Here is a 27,094-nt window from a genome sequence, read left to right as displayed (position 1 = left end):
GCTCCCAGGCTGAGATCTCAAATCAGATGACAGATTCTGCACCTCATGTCCCACTGGGTATGAGAGGGCCTTGCAGGGGCCTGGTAAGGGGCGAGGAACTGGCCAAAGGCCCTGCGGCTCCCGGGCGTCACGCCACAGTGCTCAGCCTGACCCTCAAACACCCTGCATGCCAATGAAGGTGACTCCGGAGAAACAAAAACAGCTGGGTGCACCTGCTAGTCAGGGAGCAGGCTGCTCCTGTAGCTTGTTTTCCTCATGTCCCCAATACCACAATCTCCAACGTAACTGGGCGCTTGCAAATCTGACAGCTGTAGGAATTGAACCCCACCCCAAGACAAAGGAAGCCAAGAGGCCCTAGGAAGACAGTTGTGCTGCCCAGTGTACTGGCTGGAGAATCTTCTAGAATGAAAAGTGAAGAACCAACGTGAAGGAAAGACATACTGATCCATTTCTCCTTTCCTGGCCTCACTCTCCCCATCCAGCTTCTCTAGGGAGTCAGTACAAACAGGGGCTGCAGGGTTCCAGAGGGGAAGAGACTGCAACTCAGAAAGTAGATGCTGGGGAAAACTCTAGGAGAAGACACCAAGATATCTGTCCATAACATTCTGATGGACATAACAATCTAACCCAAATTCCTAAAATCCAGGCCGGCCAGCCATCAGCCACTTCAAGCAACACTGTATTGATGAAATCATTTGCTCTCAAAAGGCCTGAAGCCTTCAGAGACTGTTCACCCTGTCCCCGTTTCCCCAGGCTCCCAAGGCCCCGCAATTTCTGCTTTGGCAGAAACCCATCAGCTACAATGTGGGATGTTCTCAAGGACAAGTGATTCAGCTCCTCCATCAGGTAAGGGTATGAAACAAGAGGGAACTGTTACCCTGGGAGACTTAACAGCCAGGCACAGTATGGAAGGGAGCCCTGTTTGGATCCTGATTCAACAAACCACCTATGAAGAGACAGTTCTGATATTAAGGGAATTTAAATATGGACTGGATATTGATTGGATGGTTATTAAGGAACAGTTGACTTTGTGTGTGTGATACAAGCATCATGATTATGTTTTTTAAAAAGCACCCGTGGGGCTTCCCTGGTGGCACAGTGGTTAAGAATCCGCCTGCCAATGCAGGGGACACGGGTTCGAGCCCTGGTCCGGGAAGATCCCACATGCCACGGAGCAACTAAGCCCATGCTCCACAACTACTGAGCCTGCGCTCTAGAGCCCGTGAGCCACAACTACTGAGCCCATGTGCCACAACTACTTAAGCCTGCGCACCTAGAGCCCGTGCTCCACAACAAGAGAAGCCACTGCGATGAGAAGTCCGCGCACCGCAACAAAGAGTAGCCCCAGCTCGTTGCAACTAGAGAAAGCCCGCGCACAGCAATGAACACCCAACGCAGCCAAAAATAAAATAAATAAATTTATTTAAAAAAAAAAAATAATAAGCACCCGCATCTGTTGGAGATGGTTAGAAACACCTATTGACTCATCTATACTCCCCTTCTGGTCCCACTTGAGACTAACAGGGTCTTTCTATTAGATCCCTGTGGAGGTCAGAGGGTAGCCTTGGGCCAGGACACAGGCTTTTTTCTCCCTGTCCTATGACTGAGCCCTGCTCCTGGTTGAATCCCTGAGCCTTGTGCTAACTATCTACTCATCTCAGTAGCCTCAGCACAGGGCGTGGCGTGTGAGATCCTGACAGCTCATCCTGACACTCACAAAGTCTCAGAGGCACAGGGAACTCGCCACTGAAATCCCAACCAACCAGAGAAGGCCTCAGCCGGGCTCAAAACGTTTCCCAAGTATTTGCCAGAATAAGAAAGGGAGTGTCCTCGAGAAGCTTACATCTTGGTGGGGAAAGAAGATGGCTACATAAATAAAGGAAGAAGGTGATTAACACCACAAAAATGCACAAATAAAATGCACAGGAAGGTTAAAGAGAAGACAATTTCGGGAGGCGCAGTGAAGGACATGATAAAAGAAATTTTCACATATTGAGATATAGGGAGGTCCTTCTGGCTTATCTGTGAGTTAACTTGAATCTTATGCTAACTAAAATAGCCTGTTTGTGGCCTATCAAACCTACATTGTACACCTGCTTTAATTATTAGAGAAAAGGACACAGTGACCAAAAGTAAAGAATGTCCATTCTTTAAAAATAAAGATTAAACGCTTATCTTCCTGGGACACCAATGCTGGTACTCCTTTGATAAGACTCCTTTCCCAGGTGCAAGGTCATGCTGACTTGCTGTGTACATGATGCTGATCTCTGTGCGTGTGTGTGTTTTCTTGAAATGTACAGTATCCCTGACTTATTTAATGTTCTTTGTTCTGACAAGATATAAAACTGTGCTGGAAACCATGCTTCTCTGGAGCAGTTTCTCAGAGTAATCTGGGAAGTGGGCATCCAGGCTAGTCCTCAGTTTGGCTCAAAGAAAACTCTTTTCTATTCTTATTATAGGTTGCTTATTGATGATTTTCATTGACAGATGTAACATTTATACTGGGCCTTGAACAATGGGTCAGGAGGCAAGGAGGCAGGTGAAGAGACATTCCAGGTGGGAGGAAAAGAATACACAGATGCCCAGGGCTGGAGAGGTGGAGATGGGCAGAAAGGTGCTTTGGAGCAGAGGAGACTGCCCCAAACATCATGTTAAAGAGCTGTAGCCTTATTCTGGGCCTGGAAGAGCACTACAGGGTAGGAAACAAGGATAAAACCTATGGCTGCTGTGCCGTAGGAAGAGCAAAGGACAGCAGGGAAAGGGGCAGCAGAGGGGCAAGGCAGCAGAAACCAGCACAGAGCCGGCCAACCCAGGACAGGTCCCACGGCCAGGCTGACCCAGGCAACTCCTTGTGCCTCAGCAGTTATTTCTCATCATAAATTAATAAATTGGCATTCTGGCTTACAAAAGTGCTGTAGCAGCTATGCTAACAGTCTAGAGGAGATGTTTAAAAAAAAAAAAAAAAACCTGCCTAAACTAGGACAGGAGCAATGGGGAAGGTAGGAGGGGCCGGAGTGCCCTTCTCCAAGTGCCCCCTTCGTCCCCTGCAGTGGCACTCAGGCAGAGCCACTCCACCTGTGCTCTCACTGCTTACTGACTGCACAAAATGTTACTCACCTTTTATGCCCCCCAACCCAGGCAGGGAAAGGGCCTGATATATGGAATACCTTCTAACACCTGCTGGATAAATGAGATGGCATTGGCAGGGCTTAGCTTCAGTACCAAAAATAAGTGGAAAAAAATTATTTTAAAGAAATAGTGGAAAAACGCAAGGGTTGGAAGACAGGAGACCCAGGTTCTAGTCCTGGATCTGACTTACAAAGTGGCTTTCAACCACCCACTTCACCTCTGTCAAAGAAGGGTGATAAAATAAGCCAGTTAGGGGCAGGGAGAAATGTCAACTAAAACTGTATTACATGGAGTTTGAAGAGACGGCTGGAAAAGCCTTTTCCCCAGAGGCTCCTCCATCTAGATGCCTTCCCTCCTCTCCAAATCCCCCACTCAGGCAGTCCTCCTCACACACGATCAGAGAGGAGACGCGTGGGCCGCGGGCCAATCCTTGATGGCTCCCAACACTCACAACCTCATCCTGCCTTTGATTTGGTATCGATGGTAAAACTGCAAGCCAGGCACAACTGCAGGAGAGGACAGTGCCTCTTATCAGGCCTCTTATCACCTACTCTGGCTCTGTGCCGGCACCAACAGTCCTTGGAGCCCAGAACCATCATTTCATTAGTTACCCCTGGCTCCATGGGCATGGCTTGCTCAGCTCACCTCAGAGCCCAGCCAGGACCAGCCTCCCTCCCTCCTGGCCACAAACATCTCAGCCAGTCCTCATCCCTCCTGCTGCTGTAGGCTCCAAAGGTTTTATCTCTTTGTCAGCTTGCCTCGGACAGAGGCCAGGGACCCACGCCTGCTTGGAGCCAAGTCTAACCACACAGCAATAGAAGTATGTATAGTTGAAAGCATGATGTAGGGAAAAAGCACTGGGCTCGGGAGGTTAGAAATCTGGCTGCCACTAATGAATCATGTGACCTTGGATCAGTCATTCCACTCCTGAGACCCCAGTCTTGACCTCAGTAAAAATGGGGGTCACCCTCCCTGCCCTCAGGGAAGAAGGAAGTGAGGTACTGCTGGGAAAGCACTCTGAAAAGTAGGCCAACCCACACGTAAAGATTTGGGTTTATTGTCTGTCAGGGCCTTTTATAGGCTGTCATCAGCCCCTTGGGAGCGAGGTGGCCCAGGACCAAAGAGTGATGACCCCGCCCAAGAGAAAGGAGAAAACCAGCAGGATGACCTCTCCCAGGGGAGACAAGGGAATAAGGAAGAAATTCTACTTAACCAAACTCCCCTCCCCAGTTTGCTCCTAACCCCATATTCACCCCAAACAGGGTCTTGAGTCACAGAGGACAAAACTAAGTAGTGGCTGTCTTCCTGTCAGGGTCTCAGTTCAGACTTGAAACAGGTGGAGACAAGCAATAATACCCCTGTGTGGGGAAGCCAGACTTATCATAGGTACAGACCTGTGTGTGTGAAGAAGGCTGCACTTGTGCAAACACAATGGGAGAGGGAGAAGAAATCTACAACGCATTGGCTTTTAAAAGCATATAAGAACTGGTAATGTTGACTGCTTCTGAAGAGAGGAGCTGGGTGACTCAAGGTCGGGACAAGGGAGATTTTTCACTGTGAACCCTATGTATCTTTAGAATTTTGAACCAGGTAAACTACTCAAAAAGAAATAAGAAGTAAAGAAAGCCAGGTTGTTTTGCTGAGAGAGGCACATAGGAAACTAAACTTGGCTCCCCTCCACTCCCTCTCTTGGCTCAGCCCCACCACACTCACCTTCCCTTCCTTCCCTCCCTTCTGGGTCTCCCTCCCAGAAACTCACCCAGCCACCACCACGCCCCACCTGTCATTCAAGGTCCAGCCTCCTATAGGCAGCCCACCCTGATCACTCCAACCCTGGTGAGTTGGTCCTTCTTCTGACCCTTTCCTTCTCTCATATTTTGTATATGCTGCTTTGTTGGTTAATTATCCTTCCTGTGCTAAGTCTTGTCTCAAACATATTTTTGCCCTTCTAGGGAAAGGGCTTTATATTTTCTTTCTCATGTTTCCTCCAAAGCCCTGACCTAGGCACAGTGGTTGCTTCTTAGATGTTGAACAAAAGAAAGGGGGAAAAAAAAAAAAAGCAAACCACTGCATGACTGTAGGAGGAGGAATGGATGGCTCAGAGTGTTCTGTCACAGTAAAACAAGCATGTGATTGCTTGGGAAAGGTCAGGAAGTCTTATATCTGTTGATGATCCCAAGACCAGCTCTACTGCACAAGCCAATGGGAGCAAACCTCCCGGGGGGGGGGGGGGAGGGCGGTGCCCAGGGCCAAGGCAGAGCTTTCCAGGCCTCCCCCGGCTCCTGTGAGACAGTCTAGTGGCAGTGATACCCTCTTTCCCAATGTACCAGGCAACACCCCCATCCCCTGAGAAAGATATGACCAGACACGGAGCTGCAGACTAAATGCACTTACCCCTACCAGCCAAGGCCTCACACAGGAGAAGCAGGTCATGCTTCCAGAGCCCCCAAGCCTAACCAAAGAGATGGGCTTTGGGGAGGAGAGAGGAACCCTAAGGAGGGCAGCTGCTGAGCACCAACTTCCATGCAAGGCTGAACCCTGGGAAACATGGGAGAGGACTCAGATGGGTGTTACAGCATGGTGGCGAAGAGCACAGAATCAGGAGCCAGGCTGTCTCGGTACAAATCCTGACTGCCATGTACTGTGTGCCTTTAGAAAAGCCACTTTAGGGCTTCCCTGGTGGTCCAGTGGATAAGACTTTGCCTTCCAACAAAGGGGGTGCGGGTTCGATCCCTGGTCGAGGAGCTAAGATCCCACATGCCCTGCGGCCAAGAAACCAAAACATAACACAGAAGCAATATTGTAACAAATTCAATAAAGACTTTAAAAATGGTCCACATCAAAAGAAAAAAATCTTTAAAACAAAAGGTCACTTCACCTCTACGTGCCTCAGTTTCTTCACTCGTTAAACACAGTAACAGTACCTACACCTCAAGGGGTTGCTATAAGCTGATGTAAGTCAAATCCTTAGGACGGTGCCAGCACCTAAAAACGGCTTACTAAATGATATGCTAGACAAACAAGGCAATGACAATCCTCCAAAATGGAGTGCTACACGCTGTCCATATGGGAACTCAGAGAAGGTGGGGTGGCAGACCAGGATCTCTGATGGCTAGCCTGACAGGCCCGGTGTACATCTCCTCCTCAGGGAGGCCTTCCCTGACCAGAGCTGAGCGCAGGGCTTCCGTCTGCTCTGAACATCTCCAGTGCTCCCTGGCTAGGCCCCAAAATACGGCAGCTGGCTATGGCCCTTCCTCCAAATGTGGGGGTCCGTCCTCCTAATAAGACTGCACCCTCTGGGCATGCAGGCTGCTGTGTCCATGTCCTCCCCTCCTTTGAACTTCCCACCCAACCAGTGGCCTCCCTTGTCCTCTGCCCAGGCAGAAAGGCCTGTGGATTAGACGTCCCTCCAGGTCTCAGAGAAGCCCCAAGGCTCCCTCCCCCTCCCAGCTGAAATGTCCCTCTCTCCCTAAAACCTCTCAGGCACTTCCACAGAAACCTTGGGATGCACTCAGCTTCCCAAATGCCGTCTCTTCCTTATCCCAAATCTGACAGCTCTTCAGGCTGTCAGGGCCTAAGAGAAACCACACAGAGCCCCAGCCTCCCTAACTGCTGAGTAGCTGAGAGCCTGTCACTCTCCCTCCCCAGCCTCAATTTCCACACTTCTAAGCACTCTTCCAGTTCTGACATCAGAATTCCATGAGTAAGGGCTGTGCTTCTCCTCGCCACCTCCAGGGTCAGCTGAAGGTCAAGGTGGCCCATGACAAAGCCCCTCCCGGCAACTCTGTAGCGCTGCTTCCTGGGAGCTGAACTTGCTTATTCTGCTCACTGCGGAGAGACCTGGGCCCAGGACCACCCCCACAGGCCAACTCAGTAAGGGCAAAGCCTCTTCCTTAACAGGACTGCCAGGTGCATAAAGGACACACATCGCGGACTTATTTTTATTACTTGGCTGTGGGGAAGGGCAAAGCTTCTTCATGATCACACTATTTTGCAGAGGTCGGCCCTGCACAGGAAAAAATAGGGTACTGATTCCCAGAGAGCACACAGAGCTCCTGTCATTGTGTTAATTATCTGTCCCAGCACAAGGTGGGAAAGCAGGGGAAACATCTGGACGAGGCCAGACCAGCCGTTTAGCATCGCTGGAGAGCGCGTCACAGCACCAGGGTGGCAGCAATAAAAAGAATTTAGACAGCCCCCATCAGAAGAAAGGGACAGCCCTCAAGGTCGCTAGGATGGAGCTCTGCTGAGTTGCGCCTGTCCCTGGCTGCCTGCAGGGAGGGGAGAACGGGGCCAGATGCAGAGGGAAGGGGAAGCCGCTCAGTCTGACGGCGGAGTCACTCCCCACTCCCCAGACACTGCTGCTCAAGCAACCCCAGATAAAAACTGCCCCATAACTCAGGGAGATGCAGCCTCCGCCCTAACTGATGCTTTTAAGTACAGCCACACCCTTCCCGCGGCCAAAGCAGACTTGCCCAGCAGCCAGGTCGGGGGTTGGAGCAGGAGCCAAAGCCAAGGACCCTCGCGGCCTCAGCTGCTTCCTGGGGAGCAGTCACATCTGCAAACATGATAAGGCTGTGGGTCATGCACCATCTACCTACAACAGTAATGCACAGGCCATCTGGAGGCTAAGGGACAGATGGAAGCCCTCAAAGACCATGCCCACCTTAGGTCTACCTTAGGCCAGCAGGCTGCATCTGCCTCAGCTGCCTCTCCCATTGCCCCCAAGCCCGCCCTCCTCGAGGAGGTCTCAGGCCACCACCATCAGCCAGGCAGAAAGCTCTGGTCTCCAACCTAAGTCCTCCTCAGCCACAGGCCTCCCATAGGCCCTTATAAAATCAATGAGACAGGTCTGACCAGGGCTGACAGAGCCTCTTAGGGGGCCACATTTGCAGCCTGCCCATGGTCACGTTTTAACCCAAACCGAGCCCACAGACTTGGCCTTCCCAAGGGGCCAGACTCTAACCATCCATCCAACAGGCCCAGGAAGGGGGCTATTTACAGAAGGGACCACTTCACTCCACACGAGCACGCACTGGGGAGTACTATGGATGGTGGTGAAGTAAAAATCAGAAAGGACGCATCTAAAGAAGCTAAAGAGGGAATTCCCAGGCGGTCCAGTGGTTAGGACTCGGCGCTTTCACTGCAGGGGCCTGGGTTTGATCCCTGGTTGGGGAACTAAGATCCTGCAAGCAGCACAGCATGGCCAAATAAATAAAGCAGCAGCTCTTGGGATTTTGAGACCCATGATGATCCATGTAGGGCTTTACTGAGGGGAGACGGTTATAATTAGTTTCCTTGTGTATTACATTACATGTTGTTTTGACAATTTTCTCTTCAATCAGTTGGAAGCCTCCAGTGAAATCCCTCACCTCAAAGAGCACCCCACTAACAAAGGAGCTTTGGGGGCTGTTGAGGCACCTAGAACCCCAGCCCCCATCATCACCACCCTCACATAAGGAGGGCCCTGAGAGTAACCCAACACTAATATCTTGAAAGCCTGCTATGTGTCTAAAATGATACTAAAGTTTTTAGAGATCCTGTCTTATTTAATTTGTACAACTCTATGATTGTTATCATGTGTTACCTTTTCAGAAACGAGGAAACAGGTTAAGTAACTTGCCTGCTAGTAAGTGATAGAACTGGGAGCGAAACCTCAGTCTCCACGTTCTTAAACACTATGCTGCCCTGCCATGGAGGACAGCTGCAGAGCTGCAAGCTGATCTGAGCGTGGCTTCAGAACTGCAGAGGCCTCACAAGACTAGCCCCAATTCTCAAGCCTCTGGCAGCAAAGAGAGTAGTGGAGGGCTGTGAAGGGCCAGCTCATTTCATGAGGAGCTCTCATACTTCTGTGAGTACCCTGCCACCACAGTCCTGGGGCTTTCCAGGACTACGCTAAGTTCTGTATTACCTCCTCCTATCACATGAGAGGCTCCTCTGAGACAGGGGACATCTCCCAGATCACAGCTACCAGGCTACTAAAACCTCACTCCACCATCACTGCTGTTCACTGACCACCAGGCATATCCAGGAACTGCACTAGATGCTCTAATTACATACGCATTTCATCCATTACATCAATCCTGTCAAGGTATAAATTAGCCCCATTTTACAGATGAGAAAACTGAGGCACCAAGAGTTTACTTGACTGGCCACAAGGTGGCAGGTTTGGAAGGGAATCTGCAACTCCACAGGCCCCTCCTCTTAACTGTGAGACTGCCTTTCCCCAGTGGAGTTCTGTCTGGGCAACACAGGGCTATCATGTGCTCTCCTGGAGTTCTCTGCCACCATTATCCAAAGCTGAGGAGGGCACACCCCAGTCCTCTCCCCAATGGAAAATGTGCAGACTCACTATCTTAGCAGCTCACGCCAAGATGCTCCAGGAAAGGCCACCAAGGGTGGCCATGAGAGCCAGAGGTGGAAGGTGCAAACTGGAGTGGGGTCAGCAGCCCTCACCCTCTGTCAGTGGGCACGCTGTTTGGTCCAGTAAACTAAAAGATCAGGCTGATTTCACAGACTTTTCTGCTGCCCACTACAAGTCCCCCTCCTCCTGCCCCCTCCAGGTTCTATAAATAACCCAGGTCAATGCATCAGAGGAAAGGCAGCCAGGTGGGTGTGGAAAGATCCTGGTGGAAAAGATGACTTCTATAAAGTAAATAAGGCTCCCATTCAGATCAAGGGGACTGTCCTTGGCTGCAAACAGGCGCACATGGGCCGACAGACATAGACAGCTCAGTTAAGGAAGATCCAGAGGCCAAGAAGAAAGCAAGAGCAGGAACTGAAAAAAAAATCAAAGCCCCTCCCCCACCCCATGCAAGTCACTGACCTCAGAGAAGCCACTCCCCACAAGCTGAGACTTTTTCTGTCTGCCCCTTAGTCTCCCCTCTAGTGCCCCCCACCCCCAGCCCGAGATGTGTTATCTACCAGTCGGGTCAGATTAGCTGAGAGGTGGAGACTGAAGGACTGGGAAAGAAAGGGGTGGAATGAATTTGGGGACAGGAGCCTCTTCAGAAGAAGAAAGGGCTACAAGAGCCAGAGGAGAGCTTTCTGCCTCACCCCCACCCCCTTGGGCTCCCTGAGCCAGGCAAGAGGGAGAGGACAGAAAAGGGGAGGAAAAAAACAAAACAAGGGCCAAACTATACCACATGATCCACACCCAGCAACCAAACAGCAAGTCATGAGGGAAGGAGAGAAGGCCAGGGGAGGGGGAGATGGAGCTAAGTCACAGCCCTGCCCAAACCTGCCCTATGCTAACCCGTTTCCCACCCCAGGCTGCAAAGAGCCATGAAGGCCTTCTCTACCCACATTTTTGAAATGTTCAAGGTCAGATCCTTTTCTATCCAAATCCTGCTTTCATTTGGGTTTGTACCAGGCTCATCCTTCTCCAGCAAGCCTTCCTAGATTTACTCAGTTGGATGCCATTCCACTTGGGTAAACCTTTCCAGCAACTGTCACCAACCCCTTACCCTCCCCATCCAGGGCCCATGGGCCTAGGGGTGGCGTCACCCCAGTTAAACACTTGAGTGACCCAGGGCAGGTTGTCAGCCCTGCGGACAGGCTTCCGGATCCTGCCCAAGCCCAAAACAGGAAATGAGGCTCCAAGCCTGAAGCCTTGATCTTAACACAGGGAAAGTTAAACGCTGCCAAAATAAATGATTTTTTAAAACCCACTGGTAAACGCTCTGGCCCTTCTAGGTTTAAGTGACTGGGAGATTGTCTCCTGTCCATTAAGCACGTGCTGCCTCCACCTCAGTCAAGATGCTTGAAGCCTGATTAAAGCGTTTCCTTCCTTTGCTGAAAGGGTCTCCTGTTCTCAGACCAGAGACACAGAAGGGAAGAATCGGGGGCGTCTCTAAGCAACAGAGGGCATCCCAGTACCAGGCAAGAAGCAGATGCCCTCTGCAGCCTCTAGATTTGGTGGGGCGCCTCCGTTCATCCTCTGCCCTCCTCGAGGACAACACTGCACCGTCTTTCCCCCACAGGGCGAGGCAGGGCCTCCCCATTCCCCTGCGGGCCTGGTGTGGAACAGGCGCCCGAAGGCAGTTCCCCTCCCCTTCGAGGAAAGTGAAACACGCCCGGAGGCCCTGGGAAAGGCCCCAAGATTTTCCTTCTTGAGGTTCCCACAGTCCAAGAGGCTCTGGATCCCACTCCTAACTTTACTTGACAATCTACTCCTAACAGTAGGCCACCATTCTCACCTCCCCCCGGCCTTCCAAGGACACACCAGCGGCCAAGCACAGCCCAGCGCACATCTGGGGATCGGAAAAAGACCCCGTTATGCGAAGAACCAACTTGTCGGTTTATGCCCTTGAGCGCTAGGCAAAAGGTCGCACCGCCCAGGCCGAGGTTCGGGGTCCTGCGTCTCCCCAGCCACGCCCCAAGAGGCCCTTAACCGTTTCCGCTCCCGCGCGCCCCTCACTCACTGTGTGTGCTGGGCGCGGCCTGCGCCGAAGACCTCGTCCAGCGCCACCATGGCCTGGCCCAGGAACTTGTCGACGCCGATGAGCGAGCGGTGCATGGTGGTAAGCACTAGCTGGCAGGCGGCGGCGGAGCCCGCGGCCCAGGGCGCCGGGCCCGCGTCGGTCTCCTGCGCCCGTAGCAGGCCGTCCAGGGCGCCGGGCGGCAGCTCGAAGGAGCACTCTTCGCGCCACTCGGGGCATCCCAGCGTCTTCTCTACCACCGACGTGCTGTACTTCTCACGGCCCACCTGGATCACCGTATACGCGTCGCTGGTGCTGCCCGCGCCCGAGCTCTTGCCCCGCAGCCCGCGGGCCCGTAGCACAGTCACCTGGACGTGCGTGGGTAGCCAGCGGGAGGGCCCAGCCGCCGTCTCGGCGCCCCGTACCAGGGCCATGGCGGGGGAAGCGGCGACGGGTGAGGGCTGGCCGAACCAGGCGTGGAAACCCGGACCAAGTGAGAAACTGGGCAGCGGCGGAGGGCGGTCAGGATCCGGCTTGGAGCGCCGCCGCCGCCCACAGGCTCGGCCGCCGCAGCTGCGGGCTGGGCTGGGCCGGGCCGAGCCGGCCGCTGCCTCTCCGCCTCCCGGCTGCCGGCCGCGACGCGACGTCAGCGCCCCGCCTCCCGCCCCGCCTAGCGGCCGGCGTCCCGCGACTCGCGACCTAACCCGTACCCGCGCCGAGGTGCGGCAGAGCTTGGGGATGGTGGCCCGCACGCCCTCGCCCCGTCTGCTGCAGACCAGCCTGGAGCTGGAGGGTCGCTGACCGCCGCGAGGACCGTGGGCGGGGCGCAAGGCCTCCGCGGGGGGATGGGGGGGCTCCCGCGTTGGTCCCCAGGAAACCCCGCCTCGCCTGCGGGCAGCGCGGCACCCTCGGCCGGGTATGAAATGCCCGCTCCGCGTCTCCCGGCCAATCCCAAGTCGTCCTTCAAGACGTCCCTGCTCCGGAAAGCTGTCGCCGTAAAACTGCCCCGCGCCGTCCCTCCCGGCATGGCCATCCCCTTGGCGCTGGCAAGTGGGAGCGATGCGGACCAGGGCCGCTCCCCAGTCTCGAGCGGCACTCCCCCTCCTCCAGCCCGCCCCTGCCCGGGAAGATGCCTGCGTGAAGCCAGAAGTGATTCACGCTGCGCCACGTGATGGCCCCGCATCAGCGACCTGAAAGCGGGTGAGCTGCCGCTGTCTCCCTCCTCCGCGCGCGGGAGGAATCACGTGTGCAGCCAGAACCTGGCGCGGGAGTCCAGGGAGCAGGGCTCGCCCTCTGCGGACACTGCGGCGGAGAACAGAGTGATGAACAAATGAGTAACCACATCAGTATTTAAGTGTTCCCTCGGACCGCTGGGGCTTATGCGTCACGAGTTGGGGGAAATTATAGGCTCTGGTGGAGGTTTTAAACAATTACTTACACCCATTAAGTGCCTACTATGTGCAAAGCCCTGGGTATTACTTGCACGCTTGGTTTATTATTAATAATGATAACAATGGTTTATAATTACAGATGCTGAATTTCGGCCAATGCTGGTCCGTGTGCTTTACATGCGTTACCTCATTTTATCCCCAAAACAACCCTGTGGGGTAAGTATGGTTTTTATCCTTATTTTCAGGAAGGTTAAAGTTGCAGCTTAGGGAGGTTAACCTGCCCAAGATCTGTAACTGGCAGACGTGGGATGTGAATCCACACAGATGACCCCAAAGTCTGTACTTTTCTTTTTAACTTTCAGAGTCTGTATTAAAAATAGTATTTTTAAAAAGACATGTAACACACAGCTAAAAACAAAATAAAGTTAAAAAATCAAATGGGACAGAAATGCTTATGATGAAAAGCAAAACATTCCCTTTCCACCCCTCATTCCAGGGATAACCACTTAAAGCCATTTGTGTTTTCAGGCCTGGTAGTTACCTCCATATTTCTACATAAAATGCTTACATAACTATATCTAGAGTTTTCAGGACTGGCCATTATCTATTGTCTTCCTCCTATGTTAGATAATGATTTAGCTCACACCCACTTCCCTCCCTCAATCCTATGTAGTTATGCTTTTTTTTTTTTTTTTTTTTAGTTCCTCTGTTGGATACCTTGATAGTGGAAAGCTTTATCTCTTCTTGGGGAGACTCTCCACAGTACCTCTTGACTTTTTTATGCTGTGAAAGGAGGATGCCAAAATCCCACTTTCCGGGCCATGTCCCCTACCAGGAATATGGTTGTACACCGGGCACCCGAGACTCATGGGAGCATATGCACCAAGGCTCAATCCTAACAACCTTCCACCTTAACTGTGATCAAAATGGGGTGGAGGAGTTCTCCACACTGAGCCCCATAGCCCAGCATCCCTGTGGACAGCACCTAGCTTTGGAGACAGCCAGAGCTGCCTATGGATCTTGGCTCTCTGCCACTTAGCAGCAATAAGACCTGAAGATTAAGTCAGCTCTCTAACCTCTCAGCCTTCTTTCCTGATCTAGAAAATGGGGATGATGATTCCTACTTGAAACAGTTGCTGAGAAGATGACATGAGAAAATATTGTCAAAGATTTTAACACAGTGGAAACCATCACAAATGATCTCAAAGCATCTGAACATCATATATAGTTTTTTTTCTGATTATAAGTTATTTGGAAAATATAGAAAAATACAAAAAAGGAAATAAAAGTAGATTAGAATATCACCGTTCAGAAATAAACACTGTTAACAATTTGTTGTATTGCTTTCCAGTCTTTACACTATATGTTGTTGTTTTATATGCATTATGGTTGTGAGGCAACTGTACTGTAATGGTTAAACCTGTGGGCTGTGGAATCCTGGTCCTAGCATCTACTTTATGTGTACTATCTCATTTACCCCTGAAGACAACCATTTAAGGCAGGTGCTGTTGCTGCTATCAGCTTCACGGATGAGGAAGCTAAAGCAGCTAAAGTTTGGGTGATTTTCCCCAAGTTTCTAACTGGAAAATTGCAGAGAGTGGACTTGAACTCAGGTCTGAGTGACTCTACTGCCTCTGGTACTCTGCCCTCACACTAGCTTGTTGGTCACCTAAGCACTACATCATCTGAAGTCAATAAAGCGGGAAATGTTGTCATACCCGTTTTACAGATGAAGAAATTGAGGTACAGAAAAGGTTAACAGACTTACCCAAGATTATAGAGTCAGGATGAAGCCCCTGAGAATGGATTCCCCAGGGGCTTTGCAAATGAAGATATCTTTACCAAACCACAGCTAACATATTTGTCACTGTCCTTTAATGGTTCTGTTTCATCTGTTTCTTAGCTCTTCAACATGACCAGACTGCCTCTTCCCTTCCGCCTCCCTCTGCCTCCCCCATGGAGTAGCAAGGCTCCAGGAACGGGCAAAAGAGAACTCAGATGGGCTACTCCCGCTCTCCTTCCTCCTGCCCTGGCCCTCATAGTTTGGCAAGGTCAGGCTTCCTGCTGGCCTGAGATTGCAGCTGCAAGAGGGCAGTGAGGCCAGGAAGGGCTCCCCTGCAGGTCACTTGGCCCTAGGAGAAAGGGCGGGCTCTGCTAGCTGTCTGCAGTTGAGAAAAGAGCAGAAACTCTGAAGACACTGAGGCCTTGGTTACCTAGAGGTGTTTTCTCCTCTGGAAGATGAGACCACCCATCCCCACCCACTGCAGTTTGATGTGAGGGTTACAGAGAGGACCCTCCTACTTCCTCTTCCTCCCCAGGGCTGGGTGTGTTCACCGCCTCCCTGGGCCCCTCTAGTCCGTTAGGGACAGTTCTTGCTTTGAAAGAGTGGTCCTTTGTGTAATTTCCACTCATTGCTTCCCTCTGCAATATCATAACCCTTCCAGACAGGCACTTCAAATATATTTGCCTGACTCTTCAAGCTACGTTTCCTCCTGTCCTTCGCCCTCTCTCCCACATCTGTTTTCTAGGCCCTTCACTGTAATAGAGTCACACAACCCGGGTTCAAATCCTCGTGCCACAACTTACTAGCAGTATGAGATTGGGCAAATTACTGAACCCCAGAGTCTCAGTTTCCACGTTATAAAGTGGGCCTAATAATGGGAAATCACTTCATAATGTTAGCATGAGAGCTATCTCAACATACTCTAAGCAGTGATGAGTAATATAATCTTAGAAATCTTTGCTCAAAGCAAAAGGTTGTACCTCCTTATTGTTTGATTTGCATTTCTTCGATTGCTAATGAGATTGAACATTTTTTCAGTTATTAGTCATTTATATTTCCTCTTTTAGTGAGTTGTCTATTTTCTGAATTGTCTATTTTCTTTGAAACCTTAACTTATTCACTTATATTAACCCTTTCTATGTTAATAATAACACTTTGTCTTTTATATTTATTGCAAATATGTTTTGACATAAGTTAAGTAGTCAAGTCGTTGAATTTCTTCCATTGTTTCAAGCTTAGGTTCTTCCACACTCACAGGTCCAATAAATATCCATTCATAGTTTTTCTAGTTTTTAAATTGTTTGGCTTTTTCTTTGTTCTTTCATTCTCTTTAAATTCTTCTAGAAACTATTTTGGTGAATGATTTGAGGTGAAAATCTAACCTTTTCTCCCCAGCAGCTATTCAAGTTTCCCAATACTTATTGAAAAACCCTATCCCTTTGCCACTGATTTTCTCATGTAAGTTTTTATATACATACTATAGAGAGAGTCTGAACTTTGTACTCTAGTCCACTGAGATTTATATCTTTTTGTCAGTGCTATTCTGTTTTAATTATTGTTGCCTTTTAAATCCTTTATACAGCAGAAGAGAAAATCTTTACTTATTTCTTTTTCTTCAGAGATTTTTATAGCTACTCTCACCTGTGTATTCATCCACATGAGCTCTAATGCTTTTTGGAATTGTGAGAGAAATTGTTTTGAGAAAAATTGACATCTTTACAAACAACAGCCATACTCTCGACTTCTATTTAACATTGTGCTGGAGGTTCTAGCTAGTGCACTTAGGCAAGAAAACAAAATAAAACTATCCAGATTGGAAAGGAAGAGTAAAACTATCTCTTTGCAGATTACATGACCTTGTAAATAGAAAATCCTAAGGAATCCACTAAGAAATTATTAGAACTAATAAATGGGTACAGGAAGGTTACAGGATACCAGATCAATATATTAAAGTCAATTGTATTTCTAAACACTAGCAATGAAAAATTAAAATTAAAACAATTCCATTTATAAAAGTATAAAAAAGAATAAAGTACTTAGAAATGAATAGAATATAACAAAAGAAGTATAACAAAAGAAAACTACAAAACATCATTGAAAGAAATTAACAAAGACTTAATTAAATGGAAAGATATCTCACTTTCATGAATTGGAAGACTTAATACTGTTACGATGCCAAAACACCCCAAATTGGCCTGCAGATTCAACACATTCCCCATCAATATCCCAGCTGCTGTTTTTGCAGAAATTGACAAGCTGATCCAGGAAATCATATGGAAATGCAAGGGACCCAGAATAGCCAAACAAGTCTTGGAAATGAAAAGCAAAGTTGGAGGATTCACACTTCCCGATTTCAAAACTTACTACAAATCAAGACAATGAGGTAACTGGCATAAGGATAGACATAGATCAGTGGAATAGAATTGAGATTCCAGAAATAAACCCTTGTATTTACGGCTGACTGATTTTTCAATAAAGGTGCCAAGACCATTCCATGGGGAAAGAATGGTCTTTTCAACAAATGGTGTTAGGACAGCTGGATATTTGCATGCAAAAGAATTAAGTTGAACCCCTTTGCTACATCATACACAAGAGTTAACTCAAAATAGATCATAGGCCTAAATATAAACACTAAAACTATAAAGCTTTTTGAAGAAAATGTAGAAGTAAATATTCATGACCTTGGGTTAGGCAAAGACTTCTTAGATACAACACCAAAGAAAAAATAGATAAACTAGACTTCATGAAAATTAAAAACTCCTGTCCTTCAAAAGACACCATCAAGAAAGTAAAAAGACAACCTATGGGATAAGAGAAAATATTTTTAAATCATATATGTGATAAGAGGCTAGTATCCAGAATATTTAAAGAACTCATAATTCAACAATAAAGACAACCCAATTAAAAAATGGGCAAATGATTTGAATAGATACTTCCCTAAAGAAGATATACAAATAGCCAATACATACATGAAAAGGTATCAAAAACATTATTCATTAAGGAGATATAAATCAAAACCACAATGAAGTACCACTTCACTCCCTCTAGACAGATAATAACAAGTGTTGTCAGGATGTGGAGACCCTGGAACCCTCATACATTGCTGGTGGGAATATAAAATGGTACAGCTGCTTTGGAAAACATTTTGGCAGTTACTCAAATTGTTAAACATAGGAGCTACCATATGACCCAGCAATTTCACTCCTAGAAATATGCCCAAGAGAAATGAAAAATGCGTCTTACATAAAAAGTGTGCAAAGGGCTTCCCTGGTGGCGCAGTGGTTGAGAGTTCGCCTGCCGATGCAGGGCACACTGGTTCGTGCCCCGGTCCGGGAAGATCCCACATGCTGCGGGGCGGCTGGGCCCGTGAGTCATGGTCGCTGAGCCTGCGCGTCCCGAGCCTGTGCTCCGCAACGGGAGAGGCCACAACAGTGAGAGGCCCGCGTATGGAAAAAAAAAAAAAAAGTGTGCATGAATATTCATTCCCAGATTCCTACCCCAGATTCCATACCTACAAACCTATGACCACCTGCATTTTTCCTATCTCAGAGAAAGAGGTTTTCCTGTGTGCTTCATTTTCCTCTCTGTGCCTTGGGGCAGCCTAAGCTTCCATCTCCTCCTTCATTTCTGTTTCTTCTCCACTGGTTCCTTCATCTCATCCTATAAATATGTTCGTCTCTCCCAATAAAAACAGAGAAAACAACAACTCCCTCTCTCTATCAGTCTGTACCATGTCCTCCTTTCTTTCAGGTTTCCTGAAGATGATTTACCCTCCTCGTCTTTATCCCCTTCTTCCTCATTCACACCCCAAACCACAGCAGCCAGGCTCTCTAAGCTCCCACCCCATCTGTGATTGCAAAATTCCAGGCCCCTCCTTCAGGCTTTATCTTACTTGACCTCTCTTTGGCATTAATCACTCCCTTCTCCAAACTCCCTCAACCCCACTCTCTGCCTCTGGGCCTGCTCTTTTTTTTTTTAAATTTATTTTTATTTATTTGGCTGTGCCGGGTCTTAGTTGCAGCATGCGGGATCTTTAGTTGCAGCATGCGGGATCTTTTAGTTGTGGCATGCGGGCTTTTAGTTGCAGCATGTGGGACCTAGTTCCCTGACCAGGGATCGAACCCAGGCCCCCTGCATTGGGAGCACGGAGGGAGTCTTAACCGCTGGACCACCAGGGAAGTCCCTGGGCTCTTCTACGCGTTTACTCCTGCCTCTTCCTCCACTCACTACTTCTAGGTCTCCTTCAGGGGCTTCTCTTCCTCCCCCATTTCTTAACATTGGTTTATTTCTCAGCCCTCTTCTCTTTTCAATCCTCAGACTTTCCCTGGAGATTTCTTTGGAGAAATGGCTGATTCTAGGACTAGGGCAGGGAAAATACAAGATGAGCTTGTATGATTTTGTAAAGCCAGAAAACAAGGAAATCCTCAGGAAGAAAAGCAGGGGAAGTAGAAGGGTAGTGTCAAAAGAGCACAGACGCCAACATGAAAGAACTCCCAGTGGCCAGAGCTGGAACAATTTGAGTAATACAATATATCACAATAGTATTGGATTATAACCCATAAAATAAAATAAATATTCATGAGTCTAAAGTTATATCAATAAATGATTGAATGAATAAATAAGTAAATGAGGAGAAGAGAAAATTCTTCCTTACAGAAGAATTCTAATAGATACTACCCCCTCCAAGAAGTGGAACTTAATTCCCCTCTCCTTGTGTGTGACTGGACTCAGAGACTCACCTTCAAAGAATAGAGTATGAAAAATGGAAATTTTACAGTGACAAAACCTGGCAAACACCACCTTAATCAAGTGATCTAGATCAACATCCCTGGTGATAAATCATATTGATTAGCATGTTCCCAACGCTATAAGGGCATTTCACCTCTGTGCCTTTCTAAAAACTCATAGCTGCTTTCTAAACAAGAGAAAGACAACAGACAAATCCAAATTGAGGGGCATCCTTCAGAATACCTGAGTAGGACCCTTCAAAAGTGTCGAGGTCATGATAACCATCAGAGATGGGAGGAAATTTATGAGACATGTCCTTCCTTGAGGGGACCTGAGCCGTGTACGTCCCTAACACATCCCCCAAGTGCGATCCTTAAACACTAGGTTTTAGTTTTACCTGTTATTTTGAAGAAAAGACCTTTTAAAAATTAATTCATTTATTTATTTTTATTGAGATATAGTTGATTTATAAGATATAAGTTTCAGGTGTACAACATAGTGATTCACAATTTTTAAAGTTTATACTCCTTTTATAGTTATTATAAAATACTGGCTATATTCCTTGTGCTGTACAACCTATCCTCTTAGCTTATTTATTTTATACATAGTAGTTTGTACCTCTTAATCCCCTACTCCTACCTTGCACCTACCCCTTCCCTCTCCTCTCATAACTACTAGTTTGATCTCTATATCTGTGAGTCTGTTTCTTTTTTGTTATATTCACTCGTTTGCTGTATGTTTTAGATTCCACATATAAGTGATAACATACAGTATTTGTCTCTCTCTGTCTGACTTATTTCACTAAGCATAAGATCCTCCAAGTCTATCCATGTTGCTGCAAATGGCAAAATTTCATTCTTTTTTAGAACTGAATAGTATTCCATTGTGTATATGTATATATATATATATATATATATATATATATTTAACATCTTTATTAGAGTATAATTGCTTTACAATGGTGTGTCAGTTTCTGCTTTATAACAAAGTGAATCAGTTATACATATACATATGTCCCCATATCTCTTCCCTTTTGCATCTCCCTCCCTCCCACCCTCCCTATCCCACCTCTCTAGGTGGTCACAAAGCACCGAGCTGATCTCCCTATGCTATGCGGCTGCTTCTCACTAGCTATCTATTTTACGTTTGGTAGTGTATATATGTCTATGCCACTCTCTCACTTTGTCCCAGCTTACCCTTTCCCTTCCCCGTATCCTCAAGTCCATTCTCTAGTAGGTCTGCATCATTATTCCCGTCTTGCCCCTAGGTTCTTCTGACCTTTTTTTTTTTTTTTAGATTCCATATATATGTATTAGCATACGGTATTTGTTTTTCTCTTTCTGACTTACTTCACTCTGTATGACAGTCTCTAGGTCCATCCACCTCACTACAGATAACTCAGTTTCGTTCCTTTTTATGGTTGAGTAATATTCCATTGTATATATGTGCCACATCTTCTTTATCCATTCATCTGTCAATGGACACTTAGGTTGCTTCCATGTCCTGGCTATTGTAAGTAGAGCTACAATGAACATTTTGGTACATGACTCTTTTTTAATTATGGTTTTCTCAGGGCATATGCCCAGTAGTGAGATTGCTGGGTCATATGGTAGTTCTATTTTTAGTTTTTTAAGGAACCTCCATACTGTTCTCCATAGTGGCTGTATCAATTTACATTCCCACCAACAGTGCAAGAGGGTTCCCTTTTCTCCACACCCTCTCCAGCATTTATTGTTTGTAGATTTTTTGATGATGGCCATTCTGACTGGTGTGAGATGATATCTCATTGCAGATTTGATTTGCATTTCTCTAATGATTAATGATGTTGAGCATTCTTTCATGTGTTTGTTGGCAATCTGTATATCTTTGGAGAAATGTCTAAAAAATATGGAACGCTTCACGAATTTGTGTGTCATCCTTGTGCAGGGGCCATGCTAATCTCTGTATCGTTCCAATTTTAGTATACGTGCTGCCGAAGCGAGCACCCATTGTATGTATATTGTTGGACACTTAGGTTGCTTCCATATCTTGGCCATTGTAAACATGCTGTATGAACACTGGGAGTTCATATGTCTTTTCAAATTAATGTTTTCATTTTCTTCACATATATACCAGAGAGCGGAATTGCTGAATCATATGGTAGTTCTGTTTTTAGTTTTTTGAGGAACTTCCGTACCATTTTCCACAGTGGCTGCACCAACTTACCTTTTCACTTGTACATTTAGTGCACGAGGGTTCTCTTTGCTCCACATCCTTACCAACATTTGTTACTTGTGGTCTTTTTGATGATAGCCGTTCTGAGAGGTGTGAGGTGATATCTCATTGTGGTTTTGATTTGCATTTCCCTGATGATTAACAATGTTGTGCATTTTTTCATGTGGCTGTTGGCCATCTGTATTTCTTCGTTGGAAAAATGTCTGTTCAGGTCTTCTGCTTATTTTTTAGTTGGGTTGTTTGTTTGTTTTTGATGTTGAGTTGTATGATCTGCCTGTGTATTTTGGATATTAACCCCTTATCAGTCATATCATTTGTAAATATTTTCTCCCATTCAGTAAGTCGTCTTTTTGTTTTGTGGATGGTTTCCTTTGCTGTGCAAAAGATTTTAAGCTTAATTAGGTCCCATTTATTTTTTTGCTTTTGTTTCTTTTATCTTAGGAGACAGAACCAAAAAGAAAATATTGCTACAATTTATGTCAAAGAGTGTTCTGTACATGTTTTCTTCTAGGAGTTTTATGGTTTCTGACCTTACATTTAGATCTTCAATCCCTTTTGAGTTTATTTTTATATATGGTGTGAGAAAATGTTCTAATTTCATTCTTTTACATGTAGCTGTCCCGTTTTCCTATTGAAGAGACTCTCTTTTCTCCATTGTATATTCTTGCCTCCTTTGTTGTAGATTAACTGACCGTAAGTGCATGAATTTATTTCTGGGCTCTATATTTTGTTCCATTGATCTACATCTCTGCTTTTGTGCCAGTACCATACTCTTTTGATTACTGTAGCTTTGTAGCACAGTCTGAAGGAGAAAAGACCTTTTATTCTATCTTTAGAAAATATTACAAAATCATTGTTATGTGAAGACATGGTCAAATGAAACCAAAAAACAGCAGGAGAAAAGTATTACAAAAGTATGTGAGGTGGTTAGCTTTTTAAAATTACATTATTTTCTGGATTTGAGGATGTTTTTGGTATTTGTCAACTTAATTTTTTTTTAACTTTGGGGATAATTTTAGGTTTACAGAAAAGCTCCAAAAATAGTACAGAGAGTTCCCATTTATCCTTAACCCAGCTTCCATTAATGTTAACGTTTTATAGGTACATTCATCCAAACTAAGAAACCAACATTTGGTACAATATCATTAACTAGACTACAGACTTTATTCAGATTTCACCAGTTTTTCCATTAACATCATTTTTTCTTTTCCAAGATCCAATCCAGGATCCCACATTGCATTTGGTCATCATGTCTCCTTAGTTTCCTCCCACCTGTGATGTTTACTTGACAGTAATTCATTAAATGATACACTTGCTTTATATGATTTTCTGAATTTGTGTTATATTTAACAATAACAAATTAAAAACAAAAACAAAAACAATCATAATGGTTTCTCATTGCTCTTAGAATAAGGGCAGCCAGCCTCAGCCTGGCCAGTGAGGCCCAAATGACCTTGTGCCAACCTACCTGTACAGCCTCTCCCTGACTCATAGTAGCCTAGTCAAGCCGGCCTCCTTTCCATCTCTTGTATTTTACCTTGCTCCTTCCTGCCACAGGGCCTTTGCACCTGCTATTTCCTCTCCCTGGCACACTCTTTCCTCCTCTTTGCCAAGGTAACTCCTACTCCTCTGTTGATATCATTTCAGCATCTCTCATGCAGTCCAGGCTTGCCTGGCCTCCCTAGCTGTGTAGAATCTCCTTACCACAGGCTCTCATTGCTGTCCACAGGAGCAATGCTACATTGGTTTGAGTTTTCAAAGAGAGGCTAGAGAACCTGAATTGCTGTGTAGAGTGAGAAGAATTTCAAGTTTCCCACAGCCACCTAGCAATCCACGAGGGAGGGGCAGGCAGAAGAGATCAGAGGGGACAGCAGAACCAGCAAAATGCAAGAGGCATATGTTTTTAAGCACGACTTTTGTTATTCTAATTTTAGTGCATTAGGGGCAGATGACATGGTCTGTATGATATTGATTCTATGAAATTTATTACAGCTTCTTTCACGGCCAGTTTAAATGTTCTTCTGGCGCTCAAAAAGAGTGTGAATTCTCTGTTGGGTGTAGGGTTCTATTATACCTAATAGATCAAATTTATTAATTGTATTGTTTAGATCATCAGTATCTCTAATTTTTGTCTTGTTCTGTTGGTATCTAGGTTTCTAAGGGGAGTGACTTTGAAGTTACACAGGCTTAAGGATATTTATTTATAAGTAAAAAGATAAAGATTAATTTCTAAAAATTATACATTTTTCAAATTGTTGGGGTTGGGGAGAAACAACAAAGAAAACACAGACCAGAAAGCAAATGAGGGAAAACGAGGGGGTATTAAAAAGCAATCTGAATCTATAAAAGATGACACAACTAAATCTATCTGCATAACAATAATTGAATGGGAGAGACTTGCCAACTGAAAGAAAATACTTTCAGATACAGTTTTTAAAAACTTAATGAAAATATATGCTATCAATAAAAGATATGCCTAAAATAAAAATGCTCAAGGAGTTTGAAAGTAAAGGAATTGAAAGTCAGTGGGTTTTAAAATAACTTGATGGCTTTCTGCCCATGGATGCCGCCAAGTGAGCATCGTTGATGTCTCCCCCCTCCACTGCCGTCATGTCTAAGTCAGGGTCTCCCAAAGAGCCCGAACAGCTGCGGAAGCTCTTCATCGGAGGTTTGAGCTTCGAAACAACCGATGACATTCTGAGGAGCCATTCTGAGCAATGGGAAGCGCTCACAGATTGTGCGGTAATGAGGGATCCAAGCACCAAGCGCTCCAGAGGCTTCGGGTTTGTCACATATGCCATTGCAGAGGAGGTGGATATGGCCATGAATGCAAGGCCACACAAGGAACAGAATAGAAAGTCTGGAAATAGCCTTACATGTGCATAGGATTTAATCTATGATAAAGATGATATCTCAAATATGTAAGACAAGGACAACTTTACTTCCCACTTGTAAAAAAAAAGTCATAAATGTTAAATACAAAGGTAGAATTCCAGCTCATAAAAAAAATGTCAGATAGATTAAAGATCTACACATTAAGAACCCCACTCAAGTAATAGAATAAAATATAGGAGTTTACTTTTATATTTGGTGTTGCATCTCAACTGCTCAAAGAATTTGAATAAATAGTTCACAAGGGAAATACAAAGGGCAGTTTAACATATGCAAAAAAGTTTAACCTCACTGGTAGCTTAAAATTGTAAATTAATACAAAGTGATACCCAGTGTGGGGGGCAAAAGGATACCCTTGGGGTGAGTATAAACTGGCAAAGCTTTTTTAGAGACCAATTCAGCAATATCTATCAATAATTTAAAACAAGTTATCCCTATAATCTGGCAAGTCTATTTCAAGGAATTTACACTGTGGAAATCCTCACATAAATGTACAAAGAACATTGTAAAAGGATGTTCATTTCTGCTTTAAAACAGCAAACCACTTGGGATGGAGCCTAAATATCCATTAATAGAGATGAAGTCACAGCATATCAGAGAAAAGGCCATGAGCGCTGCAGGCTGCTGAGGAAAGGGGAGCTGTAGCCTCACTGGCCCTGTGCTGAGAGTCTGAGGGTCACTCAGACCTTCAGTCCCATCCAGGATGAGCTGTGGTCTCCAAGTGCCAGAGTTTCTTTATACTGCTAGACTTCAGCTTTGGTGACTAACTTCTCATTTATTTTTAGAAAAACACTTAAGCCCTAGGCCTTTTAGTTAGGCAAATTATAAAGATATATCCAACATCCTATTTTAAAATAAAAAAGGTTTAAAACAGTAAGAATCTCTGCATATTTTATATTGCCGAGGATGGAGGGGAAAAGTGTCTTTGTAAATGGTTCCCTTTCATTCATGTATTGATTCAACAAATGAGGGACAGACACAGCCTCTCAAGAAGCTGTCTTCACGGAGGGAGGAACTCTCGCGAGGGAACAGTTATTAAATACTTAACCACAAAAATACAAAACTGAAAACTTCAGTAAGCACTGGGAAGGGATGGCATAGGATATGGGAGGCTGTATTATGGGGCTTATATGTAGGAGTCTATAGTATAGGGAATATAGCTAGACTTCATTTTGGTTGGTCAGGGAAGGTTTCCCTGAGGAAATTGCCTTAGGTGAGACCCAAGAAAGGTGAGAAGCAGAAAGGAATCCCAGAACAGTTTGCATAAAAAGGAAAGGGCTTGTGCAAAGGCCCAAGGTAGGGAATTGCTGGGAACATTTATGAGATTAAGAAAAGGCTGGTGTGGCCTGAGTATGGAGTGGGATGGCAGGAGGGAAAGGCAGGAGCCTGTGGGCCACTTTAAGGATTTGGGATTTTCTACTAAGGGCAATGCAAAAGTATTTGTGGATTAAGAAAATGTTTATTTTCAACAAATATGATTCAGACCAGGCAGTCTCCAGAGTTTTGGGCAAGGGTGTGGGTATATACTAGTCAAAACAGTTACCCACAGGAAATTGGGAGGAGAGCCAGGAAGGCAGCCAGAAGTACTCCAGGGCGAATCTCCTCTTCAATATGGAGACCCTGAGGGGCCCCCACTGGCAGTGCCAAAGCACATTTGTGGGGCTGTTTTGTGAGGCTGTGCACAAGCTATAATTCAGACAGATGAATCCAGACATTGGGAGGTACACTGATGGTGTTCTTGGGTGGGGATGGGATGCAGGAAACGGGTAAGTTTTGAGTAAGTTCTGCCATATTGATGGGGAATTGTGCTGCCTAATTTTCCAATTAAAAAAAAATTCAGATTATAATATGAAATTTTAAAGTTTTTAGTGTTTGCAGCAATTTCAAAATTTATAAAATATAAATCAAATACATTTGAGGTTGGATATTTTATTAGTTGCCTGTAGCCATTACAATAAATTACCACAAACTTTGTGACTTAAAACAGCACAAATGTATTCCCTTGCTGTTCTAGGGCCCAGATATCTGCAATCAGTTTTACTGGTCTAAAATCAAGGCATCAGCAGGACTGTGTTCCTTCTGGAGGCTCTAGGGGAGAATCTACTTCCTTGCATTTCAGAGCTTTTGGCAATGCCTGCATTCCTTAGCTCCTGACCCCTTCCTCCAGCCTCTTGTTTCCATCTTCACATCTCTTACTTCTGTAGTCAAATCAACCCCTGCTTCCTTCTTATAAGGGTACTTGTGATTACATGTAGGGCCCACATACGTGGATAATCCAGAATAATCTTCCCATTTCAAGATCCTTAACTTAGTCACATCTTCAGAGTCCCTTTTGCTATATGTATAAAATTATATTCACAAGTATCAGGGATTAGTATCTGAATATCTTTGGGGCCATTATTCAGCTTATCACAGGTATATAGTTGAATATAGCCCTCAGATTTGAACCTATCTCAGATTTTCCCCCAGCTACAATAATAAAATGTCCCTAAATTATCCCAATACTCTGGTCCCTAAACCTATGATACATTTTTTTT

General features: G+C 45.9%; 1 protein-coding gene and 1 non-coding gene across 4 annotated transcripts in view; both read right to left on the bottom strand.

Annotated features, from left to right (window-relative positions):
* RAB11FIP5 (RAB11 family interacting protein 5) overlaps positions 1-12,230 on the bottom strand; it is a 36,303-nt gene extending 24,073 nt beyond the window's left edge. For 2 of the 3 annotated variants that reach the window (XM_029232139.1, XM_029232141.1), the window contains exon 1: positions 11,553-12,132. In XM_029232139.1, the coding sequence (XP_029087972.1) occupies positions 11,553-11,983 (431 nt within the window). In that variant the 5' untranslated portion in view covers positions 11,984-12,132. Of the gene's footprint in view, positions 1-11,552 lie in introns of all 3 variants that reach the window. The other variant, XM_029232140.1, reaches the window with a different exon arrangement.
* Positions 12,231-21,332: 9,102 nt separating this feature from the next.
* Positions 21,333-21,436, bottom strand: LOC114901171. Its single transcript, XR_003795052.1, has one exon. It is a non-coding gene; the product is annotated as a U6 spliceosomal RNA (small nuclear RNA).
* Between the last annotated feature and the right edge of the window lie 5,658 nt (positions 21,437-27,094).

Source organism: Monodon monoceros, unplaced genomic scaffold (genome assembly GCF_005190385.1).
Source record: "Monodon monoceros isolate NGI ecotype Baffin Bay Population unplaced genomic scaffold, NGI_Narwhal_1 Super_Scaffold_19, whole genome shotgun sequence".
Lineage (NCBI taxonomy): Eukaryota > Metazoa > Chordata > Mammalia > Artiodactyla > Monodontidae > Monodon > Monodon monoceros.
This window is presented reverse-complemented; position numbering and strand designations above follow the sequence as displayed.